The following is a 13,910-nucleotide window of genomic DNA, read 5'->3' on the forward strand; positions in this document are numbered from 1 at the left end:
ATACAGTGATGCATTAGAGATCCAGATCCTCGAAGATTCAGCGTTCGAAGCAAGCAGGTGAGTGTAATGGGTTAACCAACAAAATAGTACAGTGCGAATAATAAATGCATTCACACAAGCGAACGAGAGTTTTTGTATCACAGAGGAGTGACAGCTGAATTAATTGCCTCCAGACAATTAAAGCGCAGCAAAGAGCTAACATAAAGTTCAATGTGGTGGATTTAAGGGAGGACGTTTGTTTGCACACATTCGTGTGTACATGAGGGCTTATCAGGAGAGAGCGCCGTGGCAGAGCGTGGGGCTCGGAGTGAAGCAAGGTGATAAGAGGTAAACAGCAGGGCGTCCTCGCTCTAATGCCACACGGGGGCTCAAGAGTCTTGTTCAGCATAAATGGAGGGATAGACTTCAGGAGTAGCATTCAGCGCTTTCTCGCGCTCAGGAAACAGGAATTCCAAAAGTCACAAGCAAGGAGGGGATGCAAAGCAGAACTTCCAAGGCAGATCAGAGGAGGGAAAGCCAGTCACCTTCTCACACTGGCTGTGTAGAGTGTCCTCCGCAGCGTCCTTCACAGCACACACACTGAACTGCTTCATCAGTGCTTTCTTGGGCGTGGAAGTCCTTCGTACTAACTAGAAATTTCTCTGCATATCTTGACCATGAATCTTGGGCTTTTCCTTCTGCAGGAAAAGTTGTCTGAACTGCAAGAGTCAAAGAAAGCACTGGAGGAGCAGGTGGAGGCACTGAAAACAAAGAAGGACGAGGCGGAGAAACCAGAGCAGGAGGCCAAGAGTGTTCACCAAAAGGCCTGGGAAGGTACTGGGACCTTGTGTACTCAATGGGAATACATTTTGGGGGTTGCAGGATTCAACATACCTTAGGTGGCATACTCTCCATGCATGACTTGTGAACTTCCCTAATCTTGATACCCTTCTCCTCTGTTCCTGGCCCAAATCTGTACATTAACTGATCAAGCGCCTCCTCTAGAAAAATATCTGCTTCAAGCTGCTGTTCACTTGTTAACATCCCAGAGAGATAGAATTTGCCTTTAATCATCCTTTTTGGGTCTGTCAAGTAGGTGCTATTGAGTTATACAATAGTAGCACCTTTTGTATTCTTGTGTTTTAGTCTCTTCAATCCTATAAAAGGCAAGTCCTCCCATGGTATCCGAGCGATATGAGCTTAACCTTAGAAGCCTCCATGATGGGCTCCAGCTCATGGTGACTAGTTAGCTGTCAGGACATAACATTTGCAGCTTTCCCTCAACGGTTGTTGAAGGAGAGTCCTGATTACATTAAAGGTGAAGGATGCAAATGCAGTCTCTTGTTGCCTTTTATTTACACAGCACATTTAAAGTACATCACGAATTCCACAATCCTGCAATTCTGGGCAGGAAGGAACCAACACAAAATGACACCATCAACTTTCAATAGGAGCAGCCCTGTTATAATGTCCTCCTTTTCTTGATGGTTTAAAGTGTGCTGTCCATGAAAGAAACAAAGTAGATTGCAGCAAAAAAACAAGGAACAGCCAAAGGACCTGTCTTTTTCCGGTGATCACCAGCTTTCCAAGATGTTTCTTACATCTGCACCGTATGTCCCCTCCCACAATGGCTATGTCTTGAGGCTTGCTCATGATGCTTGGCTAGTTGAAATATGCACTAGCATAATGAAGCCAGCATGTTACTACAAGTTCTAGGATGAGTTCAAGGTAACAGGTGGGATAATACTGTCCCCATTTGTTTTTAACATAATCAGGCAGTGCACCCCAAAACAATCTGTATGTACCCCTGTCATGACCAATCCCCCTTTAACCTGTCTGCTAAGATTAGTAGAAGGCACTGGAGTAAATGGTTTACTATCAAAACTGTGGCACAGCTGTTGTTAATTATTCAGTTGCTTGTATATACTACTTGAGGCATCCTACTACACATAAGTGAGGGTGGAAATTCCTTTGCAGTGGTAGAATTATTGGTACACCTTGTGATCGTAAATTGAACCCCCACTATTGAAAAATGAACATCCGAGAATTCATGAAAGTCCTCTTATTGGTTGCATGTTTCCTGCAGAAGCAAGACAATTGCCTTTTATTTATATGAGGATGACTGTCGAGGGTGAGATGTACCTGGAGCACATATTGCACTTTGATTTCCCAGTGGCAGAAGGAGAGTTTTTTTTGTGTGGGAGGCTGGAGTAAGGCTATGTTTCACCGCACTAGAAGTTGTGCTTTTAGTTTGGGGGTGGGGGAATGGGGGAGGCCAGCCGCCTGGGTTATTGGGGAGCAGAATGTTGAAGTCGTTTGAGCTGAATGACCTGGGATCTGGTTAGAAATGGATCGTGAGGGAAACCGAAGATTGTGGGCAGAAGAATATATGTAGCATTTATACAGGGCAGACTGTGTAATATTATCTTTGAATGTAAACTGTAGTATCAGTGTCAGAGGTGCACAGTATGGTCCTATTTGTGTATTAAAATCATGAAGTTGAAAATGTTGCTAGAAACCCTTCTAACGCACATTGAATGTGACAAACTGAGGCCCAAGTGGGGTTGGGGTGTGAAACTGATTTTTCATCTTCAGTTCCTCAATTAGGGGCGTATTTTCATGGGTCAGCTCTGCACTTCAAGGATGCCATCAAGGACCCAATGGGAAGTTGGTTCTCCAGCTAAACGTTTATGCACCTACTATAGATTATGGAGTTCTCTTTAAACTTATGGCTGATGCCATATTTTGAATATACCATTACCTGGGTGGGACACTTCAGTTGTATGTGGGAATGGTGATTAGGTAGCTCCTGACATACAATAAAGCCACTGGATGGATCCTCCACTGCATGGTTAGAGGTTCTGGGAAGGTTGAACTTGTTAAACTAAGTTGGATGCTGTATAATGCGACCAAATCTTTTTGTCTACCATAAAAGAACCCAGAACTAAGGACCCGCTAAACGAGGGAAACCTCCTCCTAAGAGTAGACCACAGTAAATGATTCCCCCCAAAATGTTGGAGAAAAGCTCAGTAGGTATTTTGTCCAAGTTCATAGGCCTACTTGTGAAGGAGTCACAATTAGTCTTTTAAGGAGCTGTGCCTTAAATTTTGCTTTGCCAAAATGGCGATAGTCATTGATTGCTTTGTAAAGTACAATGTATGCCCACAAGATATCTGATGCTTGTTACCACAATGAATCTGGGGGGCTGTGTGAAAGCACTCCACACTTACCTGTTTTGAGACTGCCTTTGGAGCAGGGGTTATGCAGGCACCAGGCATTAAGACATTCTGCTGTGTCTCACAGCTACAGTATGTGGTTCTTTTGTTCTCTAGTGGGAAGCTGGATTTGATAACTGAATTGCTTTGATAAATCCAATTAAATTGCTGTTGAAACCTTTGCTACCCAAAATTATTTTGGTACTGTTCCAGGACGCTGCTATAGTATGTCTGATGTAGATAAAGGGGGAATAAATACACATACAAATCCCTGTTACTATTGCGGAACACTGTTTTACACTACACTAAATCCAGATTCCTTCTAAGGCCACGAGTGAATCTCCCACTTCACTAAATTTATATGTAATGAGATCAAGTTTACCAACTTTGTTTTGCCCTGGAGGGCAAGGGAAGCGGGGTGGGTTACAGAGGGCTGCCTTTAAGTTTTTAACATATTCAAAAATAGTGGCTGCAGTATTGCTTCTAGGGGAACAAGGCAGATTAAAGTCTGCCTCTATATTTGCTGAGTCACAATCTTTTAAACAACTGCAATGATTTTGCATAATAATATCGAATGTGGCAGACTGTTGTTTCTGCAAGTCTGTATCAAGGAATGTCAGGTTTAAACGAATCAATTATGAATATAAATGCATACATAAAATGTACATGACATCCCAGATTATGCATAAAATCATTGCAAATGGTTATCTTATTTGTAATTGTGTGTAAGAAATTGAGTTTTTAGTTGAGGAGGTGTACCCAGCACAAGTAACCACTTCTCCCTTACATTGGTTCGGAACAAATCAATACTTTGCCCAACCTTAGACGATCCTGACGAGATTCTGTACTCCTTTTCAAAGTCCGTAGTTTTCAGAGGAGACTTCAATGACTACTTGCTATCGGCAGGCTCAAAAAATCCCGCTCGAGATTGTCTCCCAGATTAATTTTACAGCATTGCTCTGTATACGAAACTAGGACAGCAAACAAAGAATAGACACCTACAGCATTTTTATGTGACCTAGGATTTTGCTAGCAAAATTGAAGAATTCAAACTACAAGACCCACATTTGCAACTGCTTCTACTAATAGTCTAATCTATTATGCTTTACACGTTACACCTCTTGATTTGTGCAAACGTTTCCAAATTATCACTTGGAAAGAAAGCCACCACCATCCACAGGAGATATAGTAATGCAATAATTATTCTTGTTACAGAGTAGAGGATTATATCCATTATAATATTTTGCCTGCTGTACATCAGAGAATCATAAAATGGGATGGAAATTACCAGTTAAAAATACTTCAGTTGGGTGACCAAAACTTTATCACGAGGTTTAGGAATTTAATGTCTGGGTGTACTCTATCTCCTGACTTGTTCCAATGAATGGGAACAAGAACTAAGAAATATTTGTAGCTTTCTTTTGACCTCAAACAACATAAAGGCCTGCGCTAGTTTCACTGGCAAAGAAAGACTGATTAGATCTGCAGAAACCAAACATTGAAGGGCCCTAAGATCTCCCTAAAAATCCTACAATCTCAGGACCGTAACCTATGGATTTAAACTAGCAAAAAGTACAGAAAGCTGACTTAAACAAATACAACTGAAAGCGTATGAAACCGCCTGGCCTGAGTTGCATACCAAGGTTAAGGAAAACAATTAAACATATCTGGCATCGGCACAGGGTCTATAGGCCAGCAACTGATCATGTTACACAGTTCAGTTCATGGCACCTGTATATTACTGACTTTTATGGGGAAAATAATTGTTTCTCATTTGCTCTTCCAGAATACGTAATTAGCTCATTTCAGATTTCCCAAGCTGAAATCCGAATATTCTTCAAATTCTCACCCGTCAAAGGCACCAGGCCCAAACAGAATCCCAATTGATGTGATAAAATCAGATACTGACTTGTGGTCATCTCTTTGGTACGTTCTTTTTTCTGCAATTCTGGTTTAATTCCTCTATCTTGGCTAGGAGTGATTGTCCAGCTGATTATTAAAAAAAAATATTACAAATAACTATCTGCTCATAAATCTGCTACATTCCTAAGGAAAACTCTTCGGAAAATGCTTATTGAATGCTTTATACTCCTGGTCACTGGAATCCAACCTCTTAGCCTTTCACCAATCTGAACTTAGACCAAACGGATCAGCCATGGATAACATTGCCAGCTTAAAGATACTTGTTAACAAAACATGAAAAAGGGGATCTTAGTCAAGAGCCAAATGCAATTATGGGTAAAACTGTTTACTGGGGCATTGTCAAAAATTACTTAATTTCTTAGGTCTGTTGCACGAAAATACCTGGCTTCAAATTGAATTAGCAAACTATATCCCCTCTCCCAGGATGACCACCAGCAATGGGGTGAAGCAAAGTTGCATCCTGGCTCACCTGCTTTGTTAATATACATGTGTGTGAGTGTATGTATGTGTGTATATACAGATGAGTCCATACGCAAATCCAACAATGTACTCTGCACCACCTTGAATTTTTCCTCTTTGAAAGGTCAGAACACAATAGTCAAGGAGAAACTGCATTCATTAACTGTCGCTCTAGAGAGGCCACCTTCTTTAAAATGTTGACTCTGAGATCAGGATAATGCAGTAACTCATTAACTGTTCCAGTGTCTGGTGCAGCGGGTGTAACAAAGACCCCCCTGTGAAGACTTTATGCCCTCTGCACAAATTAATGTCTTCCGAACTCTAGGGACGATGTGTTTGGCCATAAATTATTGCGAGGTGTCAGTAACTGCCTTCTTCAGTGGCAGTGAGGGAAAGCCCAGAAAACAAACAAGAAGGCTCTCCTTGAATTCTCCAGAATGTACAATTTGTTTTCTAAATTAAACTTTACTCTTGCCATCGAGCTATGTAAATCTCTCTGCCCCCTGACATTCTCCTTGCTGTCGGCTCTGCCTTCTATTAATATAGCTCTCCTTCCAAAGGCTTCACCTTTCTCGATCTTCACCACTTTAGTGTTAATCCTCACCAGGCAGGCATTTACCATCACTAATGATTTTTCCTAGTACAACCTTGGTATCTTTCTGGCCGTAGGCCATGTTGCTAGGCTCTGCGGTACGTAGGATACCCATAATGGGTGCCAGTGTGGAGTCTGGGAGGCCATGGAGACGGACGTTACCACAATCAAGATGTGCACGTGCGATGCCTTGAACAGCAGTTCTGTAGTCGCCTCCTTGAAGAAAAGGTTTGACTTTCTTCAGAAGAGTGTAATGGTACAAAGCTTTTTTTAGTTTTTCATTTGCCAATGCGTTGCTTAAGGGTGACGTTGGTCTCCAAGATGAATTTAAGTGATTTAGTATTTGATGAAACTTGGCATTTGAAGCTGTTAGGGTTTGTACTATTTCTTGTTTGCTGTTCTTGGCAGATAACATGAATTCTGTCTTTGTTCGGTTGATCTTCAGGTAGACACTGGACATCCAGGTTTGTATAATGCGCAGACAGTGTTAGAGGCGTTGGATGTCTGAAGCAGATGAGACTTTCATGTATTGTATATTATTGGCATATTGGTGATTGTTGATGCTGTTATCTGTGAGTAGAGCACCATGCCGCTCTATGTAGAGCAGGGGTCTTCAATCTGTGGGGTGCGACCCCCCCCAGGGGGGGCGTGGAGTTAAGGAAAGGGGGTTGCTCATTCCCGGTCGCTCTTGTGCCTGGAACTGCTTTGATCTGTAATCCAAAACCCTCTTTTATTTTCACGCCCACACTTTTCCCTCTGCTGTCTTTTGGATTCCTCTGCTCTGCCCCTGCTGTTATCTGTTGCTGCTCTTCTAAATCCGTCCTGGCTTGAGGAAAGCCTACATAGGTTATCCCGGGCTCGCGGGAGGGGGATGGGGGCCGGAATTGGGGTATTTGAAGCAGAGTGGAAGGCAAGGAGAGAGGTGTGGAGCCAGAGGTAAGAGCCGGGATGCTAGTGTGAGGGGGGACTGGAGAGAAGGGTTGATGATGTGAGTGAAGTGAGGAGAGGCAAGGTGAGAGACGAGAGGAGGTGAGTGGTGAGGAGGAGAGGTGAGGAAAGATGAGGGTGAGAGGAGACTGGATGAGAGAAAACAGCTGAGAGAGGCGAGGAGGGCGACAAGGGAGTGAGAGAATTCGATTTAAGAGGTTAGGGATGAGGAAAAATGTAAAGTGGCAAGGGAAGTGCAGAAACAAGAGGCGAGGTGAGTGTGAGAGAAAGATGAGGCCAGAGAGGAGGGCTACTGTTAAAGGGGGAGAGAAGATAGCTTAGAGGTGATCTATGAGATAAGAGAATTTGATGCAACATGGTGAGGGACAGCAGGAGTGGAGGAATAGAGGCAGTACTGGGGTGGGTGCTGAGGTGACACAGGAGAGGGACGTTTGTTCAAGAAGGTGTGGAAGAACAATGGGGAGATGTGAACCATGAATAGGAGGGCTGGAGAGGTGTAAGATACAAATAGATAAGGTGAATGAGAAGTGCTGAGGGGTGAGAGAGGAGACTGGGCCAGAGAGGCCATGAGATAAATGCGGGAGACTGTAGGAGATGAGGGGAGTGAAAAGACAGAACAGCAAGAGGTGATTAAAACTGAAGTCAGAGGTTGAATGGGGAGAGTTCCGAAGTTGTAAAAAGGGATGAAAGAAAATGGCCTGCAAAGGAAGAGAGGGATCTGGGGTTTGAGTGGTGAGAGGGATGGAAGGGAGGGGGTGGGATAAAAGAGGCGTTTATGAACTGCTTAACGTTGCACAAGACCGCCAGGTTTTTAAGGGCCTGGTAAGCTTCTAATGTGGCGACATGTATTCCTGCAGAGTGGAAGGCCCGTCACAAAGGTTGACTAGACCTCTTTCTGTTGTTTATTGCTGTATTTTGGTTATAAACTGGTACTGATGAGGTGAAATCTTTGCCCAGTGTTACTGTGTTTAAAAAATATCAATTATAAAGCAATACTACCCCAAAATATGCTGCATCACATAGCATTATTTACATTTTCTTACTACACAATTTAGTGGACCCTGCCGCACAATTTGGTCTTCCCCTGCCTCATAATTCCAGTAGTCCTGACTATAAGGCAGTCTGGCAGTATCCACAGGGGTGCCAGTCAGGTCAGTATGTGGACTTTTTTTGGCTGCTTGCTGGCCTGTTTTATGGTCTAGTGGACTGTTTTTACTTATGATTTCTTTGTAAACCTGTGGCTCCGAACCAGTTACCCACAAAACTTTGATTTAGTAATCACTGTTTAATACTGTTTTCCCACTATAAAAATGATTTGCTGTGGGAACTGGGGCGTTTGATTGTCGATGAGGAGGAGTACCAAGTTTTAGACATTTTTACCAGGAGGGGGTCTTTAAACCTGAAAATGTTGACGGGAGATGGGGTCTCACCATCCAAAAGTTTGAAGACCTCTGATCTAGAGGGTAAAGATTGAAGGAGACAGTATGGAAACCTAGGGGACTCTGCAGGTGATAGGGATGTTTAGGACCTGGACTAGCAAAACAATTAGTGTTGGTTGGAAAGGTAGGAGGAGAACCATAGGAGAACCGGTGAAGACCTTGCTAGTGAATTCCATTCGAGACTCGATGGTGTGTATGAGGGTGAGAAGGTCGACTATGCAGAAGTAATCTGAAAGGTCCAGCAATATCAGGAAAGAGGTGTTCGCTTCATCTGTAGTCAAGAGAGCAAAGTCTACAATGTGTAAGCTAGCGGCCCCTGTGCTGCATAAGTCTTACCCAAGTAGTTTGTATGTTAGTTTGTCATCCTGTTATCATGTACAAAACCTAAAGATTTTGTTTTGCTTAAATCACAGGCTTGTTTCGAAGTGGGTCTGAGTCAATGATCAGATTGTGTGTAAGGGTGCTGTTTGGTGTGAAGAGGAGGAAACCTCTCTAGTCTGGGTTTATTTTTAGGAAATGATACCAGAGCCACAACAGAGTCCTCCTAAGGTGCTAACTATTTTTGTGCCTTGTTCAGGTAAAAGATTAGTTATATCTGACGGTCATCTTCACAGAGCAATTCCAAGTAGAGGCTGAAAAAGTTTGGGCCAATATGGACACTTCAACGACTCTATGGTGAGAAGATGAGGGGGCAAGGAATAAGGATTGGCTCCCCATCATAACTATTAGATCGGCTCACTGGCATGATTTTATTCAGTTTGCTACACTGGTACTCATTTTCTTTTTTTTTAAAACTCTTTTTATTTGCAAAAATAACCCTGTTGGTCATTCCACATTTAAATTCACAGATATCACAATGTTGCATCCACAGATTCTTATACAAATATACCACTTCAGATGTCGCAGTACACAAGATGGTATCAGTACATAAATCATTACGGTGTTAATGGTTCGTCAAGGGAAGGGATCAGGGGAGGTTCACACAGGTTTCCGCGGTACTCATTCCATTTTGACCAAGCTGCCACCCATTTCCGGGGACAACCCCGGGCCACATAGACTGTCTTCTCTTGCAGCCTGCACCAGTCCATCCATGTCTTTCTTCCATGCACTGAGCGTTGGAGGTGTTCCCGCTCCCTATAGGCGTGCTATATTGCGTTTTGCAATTACCTGTCCAAGTGTTGCCCATATTCTGCCTTTTGCGGACAGGTCTGTGGGCTCCCAGATGTTCAAGAGGCACCTTTTTAATTTCGGGTCGCAAGTCAACCCCCCAGACAGTACGCATACAGTCGTGCACCCACTTCCAGTAGGCTTGTATTAGAGGGCACTCCCATATTATGTGAAGAAACGTCCCTACTGCCCACACTGTCTCCTACAAAACCCGTCCTTACTCCTACCCATCAATATTAGTTGCGTATCCGAGATGTAAACTCGGTGTAGTATTTTTAGTTGTATCAACCTCAATTTTGCCGATATCGCTACTTCTTTGGGGGAGGAAAGTGCCTCTCTCCATTCCTCGTCATCAATCTCAAGACCGTCAGTCTCCCATTTTCTCCTAAGTGCAAGCAATGGGTCAGGGGTGTGATGTATGAGTTTTTTTTATATGTGAGGGAGAAAGCCCTCTCCGGTAAATGGCCGTCAAGCAGTCTGTCCTCTAGGGAGGATGACTCTGGGAGCGTCGTTCCGGGTGGAATGTTAGACTGGAGTGAGTGCCTGATCTGTATGTATCGGAAGTACTCCGTTTGCGCTAATTCGTATGTTTGCTGTAGTGAGGCAAATGTCACCATACCATTGGGCCCCCATAGGTCTTTTATACGGGAGATCCCTATCAGGTCCCAGTTACGAAACCCTTTGGTGCGACCCAGTGTACCCAGCCTTTCGGAGACCCAGAGCGGAGTTGCCAATGTGAGTTTGGCATATTGTGAGCCGCAAACTGGGATGGGCTGACAGAGTTGGACAGGGTGCCTTGTAAGTCCTGTGAGGGGATATTTGTTAGGATTAGAGTAGAGCGCAGCCTCAAAGTCCCCCCCCCCCCCTCCCCCCCCCCCCCCGGGAGGAGCCACCTGTCCATCCCATACCCAGGATCATCCCCACCACTATACGTGCCCTGGTTTATGGCCAAGAGGTGTGCTGCCCAGTAGTATTTTCGGATGTCCGGAAGTGCTATACCCCCATCGTACCACCCTAGTGTAAGTTTCTGGAGCGATATGCGTGGCTTTTCGGCCCACAACAGGTCCCTTTGAGTGGCCTCAATGTCTGCAAAATACTTTTGTGGGACTAAATCTGGGTAGGTTTGGAGGGCATACAAAAAAAGCGGTAGCGCCATCACCTTGAATAGAGCTGCCCAACCCAGTAGGGACAGCGGGAGCCTCTTCCAAATGGCGGTGTCCCTTTTGAACCTTTGCAGAGGTGGTAAGAAACTCCTCTCGTAATGGGTCGTCACATTCCTGGAGATAAAGATTCCAAGGTACTTTAACCCCTCCATGGCTATCTTGATCGGGCAGTCACGCGGTATTGCAGGGGGTGCGCCATGTAGGACGTATAGTAATGATTTCCCCCAGTTGATGCTGTAACCTGAGTTTTTCCCAAAGCTGGTGAAAATGTCTAGGGTAACTCTGAGGGATTTGGAGGGGGAGGCGAGGTACAAGAGGATGTCATCTGCATAAAGCGAAATCCGGCCCTCCCACCCATCTGGGAGAGGGCGAAAAGCAGGGGTGAGAGGGGGCAGCCCTGTCGCGTCCCTCTTTCCAGTGTGAAAATCTCTGAGATCTTGTTGTTCACCACAACCTGGGCTAATGGCTCAGTGTAGAGGAGGCGCACCCACCCGATGAAGTTAGGACCGAAGCCCATCTTTTTGAGGACCGCCATCATATAAGGCCATTCCAGCGTGTCGAATGCCATAGCGGCATCCAACGATACCACAACCGCATCTTCCTGGATCGTGTGGCAGCGTTCTAACACTCCGTGGAGTCGTCGCAGGTTGAGCGCTGTGTTGCGGTGCGGCATGAAGCCCGATTGGTCTGGGTGGATCAGTTTGGTAATTATCGGCTTGATCCTATTTCCGAAGAGCTTCGTGAGGATTTTGGGTTCAGCATTTAATAATGATATTGGCATGTAAGAATTGCACAGCTCTCTGGGTTTCCCTTCTTTAGGGATGGCCACCAGTGTGGTGATACGCTGGTCTCTCGGTAGCTAACCCAGAACTTTACTGTCCTCGAACATATTTTTAAGGTGTTGACCCAGGCAGTCAGGTTTGAGCTTGTACAGCTCAATAGGGAGACCGTTGGGTCCTAGGGCTTTCCCAGGCCGGAGTTCATTGATTGCCTTGGCCAGCTCTGCTACAGTGAGTTCACCTTCCAACGTCTTCCGGTCATCGTCAGAAAGGGTGAGCAGCTTAATGTCGGCCAAAAGCACGGAGGAATCCTCCTCTGGCCGCTACGACCCCCTGCTGTATACTCTTTTGAAATGTGCTGCAAACTCGCTGATTATCTCCTCCGGTTCAGTAAGGGGGGCGCCCCCTCAGTCTGAAGCCCAGACACCACCCTCTGCGCTTTCTGTCCAGCCAGGCTATTAATTTGCCCGCTTTGTCCCCTTGCTCATACAATCGGCCGTCTGTCTCTTGCTTGGTTTTTAGCAGCATCGGTGGCTAGTTCCTTATATTCGGCCGCTTTGAGCTGCATCTGATGCAGAGCCCCCGGATTCCCGTCAACTTGCGCTGCCCCCTCCAGAACGAGAAGATCATGCTTGATGGTAAGCATTTGTGTCTCCTTTTCTTTGCGCTGTCCGGAAATTATGGAGAGGGCTTCACCCCTCAGTACGGTCTTAAATGCTTCTCAGAGGACAGCAGGGGATCCACCGTCCCAACGTTTTCTTGGAAGTATTGGTCTATCGAGCGGGTGATCTCCTTCTTGGTCTCAGGATTGCGTTAGAAGCAGGAGTTTAGGGGCGCAACACAGCCTACCCTCTGTTTCCCAATAGTAAGGTGTGCCCATAGAGGGGAGTGGTCAGATATACCCCGCTCCAGATGTTTGATCTCTCGAATGGTAGTGTCTTGCTGCAGAGGTGTAAGGATATAGTCTATCCTAGAAAAAGTGTGGTGTGGTCCCGAGAAGAATGTGTACTGCTGTAGGTTTGGGTGGCGCATACGCCAGAGGTCAACTAATCCGAATGCCTCCAGGAGATTGGAGAGCCACATGTGCCCTGTCGCAATGTCTCTGGGTGGGTGCCTATCCAGTCCTCCCTACACTACGGCGTTGAAGTCCCCACCAATTAGAAGCTGCCCCTCAGGAAGGGAAAGGAGAAGTTTACCCAGATCATGGTATGACTGAGTTTGGAGACCCGGTGGAATATAAACCGTCACCAAGTTGAGTATGCGTCCCTCCCACTTCCCCGAGAGCACCGCATAGCGTCCCAGCGGGTCAGTCTCCGAGTGCTCAATGACAAACAGAAAGTTACGGCGCAACAGAATGCCCACCGCGCTGGATCCCGAAGTGAAGCCGGCATGTGTCGCCAGTGTATAGCCCCATCTATTGAGTGCGTGACGTGTTGCCGATGAGGTGCGTTTCTTGCAAGAGGACAATATCTGGAAGGTGCCGTTTAACAAATTAAAGAACTATACTCCTTTTGAGCTTGTCTCCCAACCCGTTAATGTTCCAACTAAGGATTTTAATACTTTTATCCCACCTTGTAGCCATCACTGGAAGCTATCCTAGTATGCAATCTGTAGCTCCTGCAACACCGCACCATCCCACAAGTACATTCCCTGCATGACCAACTTGAGCCCTCACCCCCCCCCTCCTCCCAGGCATCACCAACCATCTAAAAATAACAATAAAACTGTCGTCCCCCCGCCTCCCCCCCCCCCCCCCCCCCACACCCTGCTACCCTGTCACGTAGGTTTACAACGACCCACATCCCCAACTAGCAGAGCTCCTTTCGCCCCAAAAAGGGGGAGAGAAAAAACCTCCTCCCTCCCCCCGAAAAACTGTTAGGTGGGGAAGTGCGCTGGCACCGACTCCAGCCACTGAGTGCCATTCACCCCAGTATAGAGATGTGGGCCTAAATCCATTGTTTTTTTGCTCACCATGCTGTTCGAGTTTGAACCCAGCCATATGCAAATCAGTCTTGTCCCTGTGCCACATGGGAACAGTCCAGCCCGAACTGCCAAGCCAGGTCCTCCCTGGACTGGAAACAAGCATCCTAGGACCGGTTTCGGGGTTTCACCCCTCTTCAGCCAGGATAGCTTGATTCCAGTGGCATGGAGAGCACGGGACCCACATCTGGGCATACCCTTCCCACTCGGGGTGACAAAACAAGCATTGGCATAGCCAATAGGTCTGGCTTTTGGGAACCAAATTC

The 13,910-nt window shown here is 45.8% G+C and overlaps 1 protein-coding gene across 1 annotated transcript in view; it reads left to right on the forward strand.

Moving 5' to 3' along the window:
* The window catches only part of PRKCSH (PRKCSH beta subunit of glucosidase II), a 377,155-nt gene that overhangs the window by 16,273 nt on the left and 346,972 nt on the right, over nucleotides 1–13,910 (forward strand). Inside the window, exon 6 of the mRNA XM_085600555.1 lies at nucleotides 684–813. Within this exon, the coding sequence (XP_085456681.1) occupies nucleotides 684–813 (130 nt within the window). The remainder of the gene's footprint in view (nucleotides 1–683; nucleotides 814–13,910) is intronic.

Source organism: Triturus cristatus, chromosome 4_2 (genome assembly GCF_964204655.1).
Source record: "Triturus cristatus chromosome 4_2, aTriCri1.1, whole genome shotgun sequence".
Taxonomy (NCBI): Eukaryota; Metazoa; Chordata; class Amphibia; order Caudata; family Salamandridae; genus Triturus; species Triturus cristatus.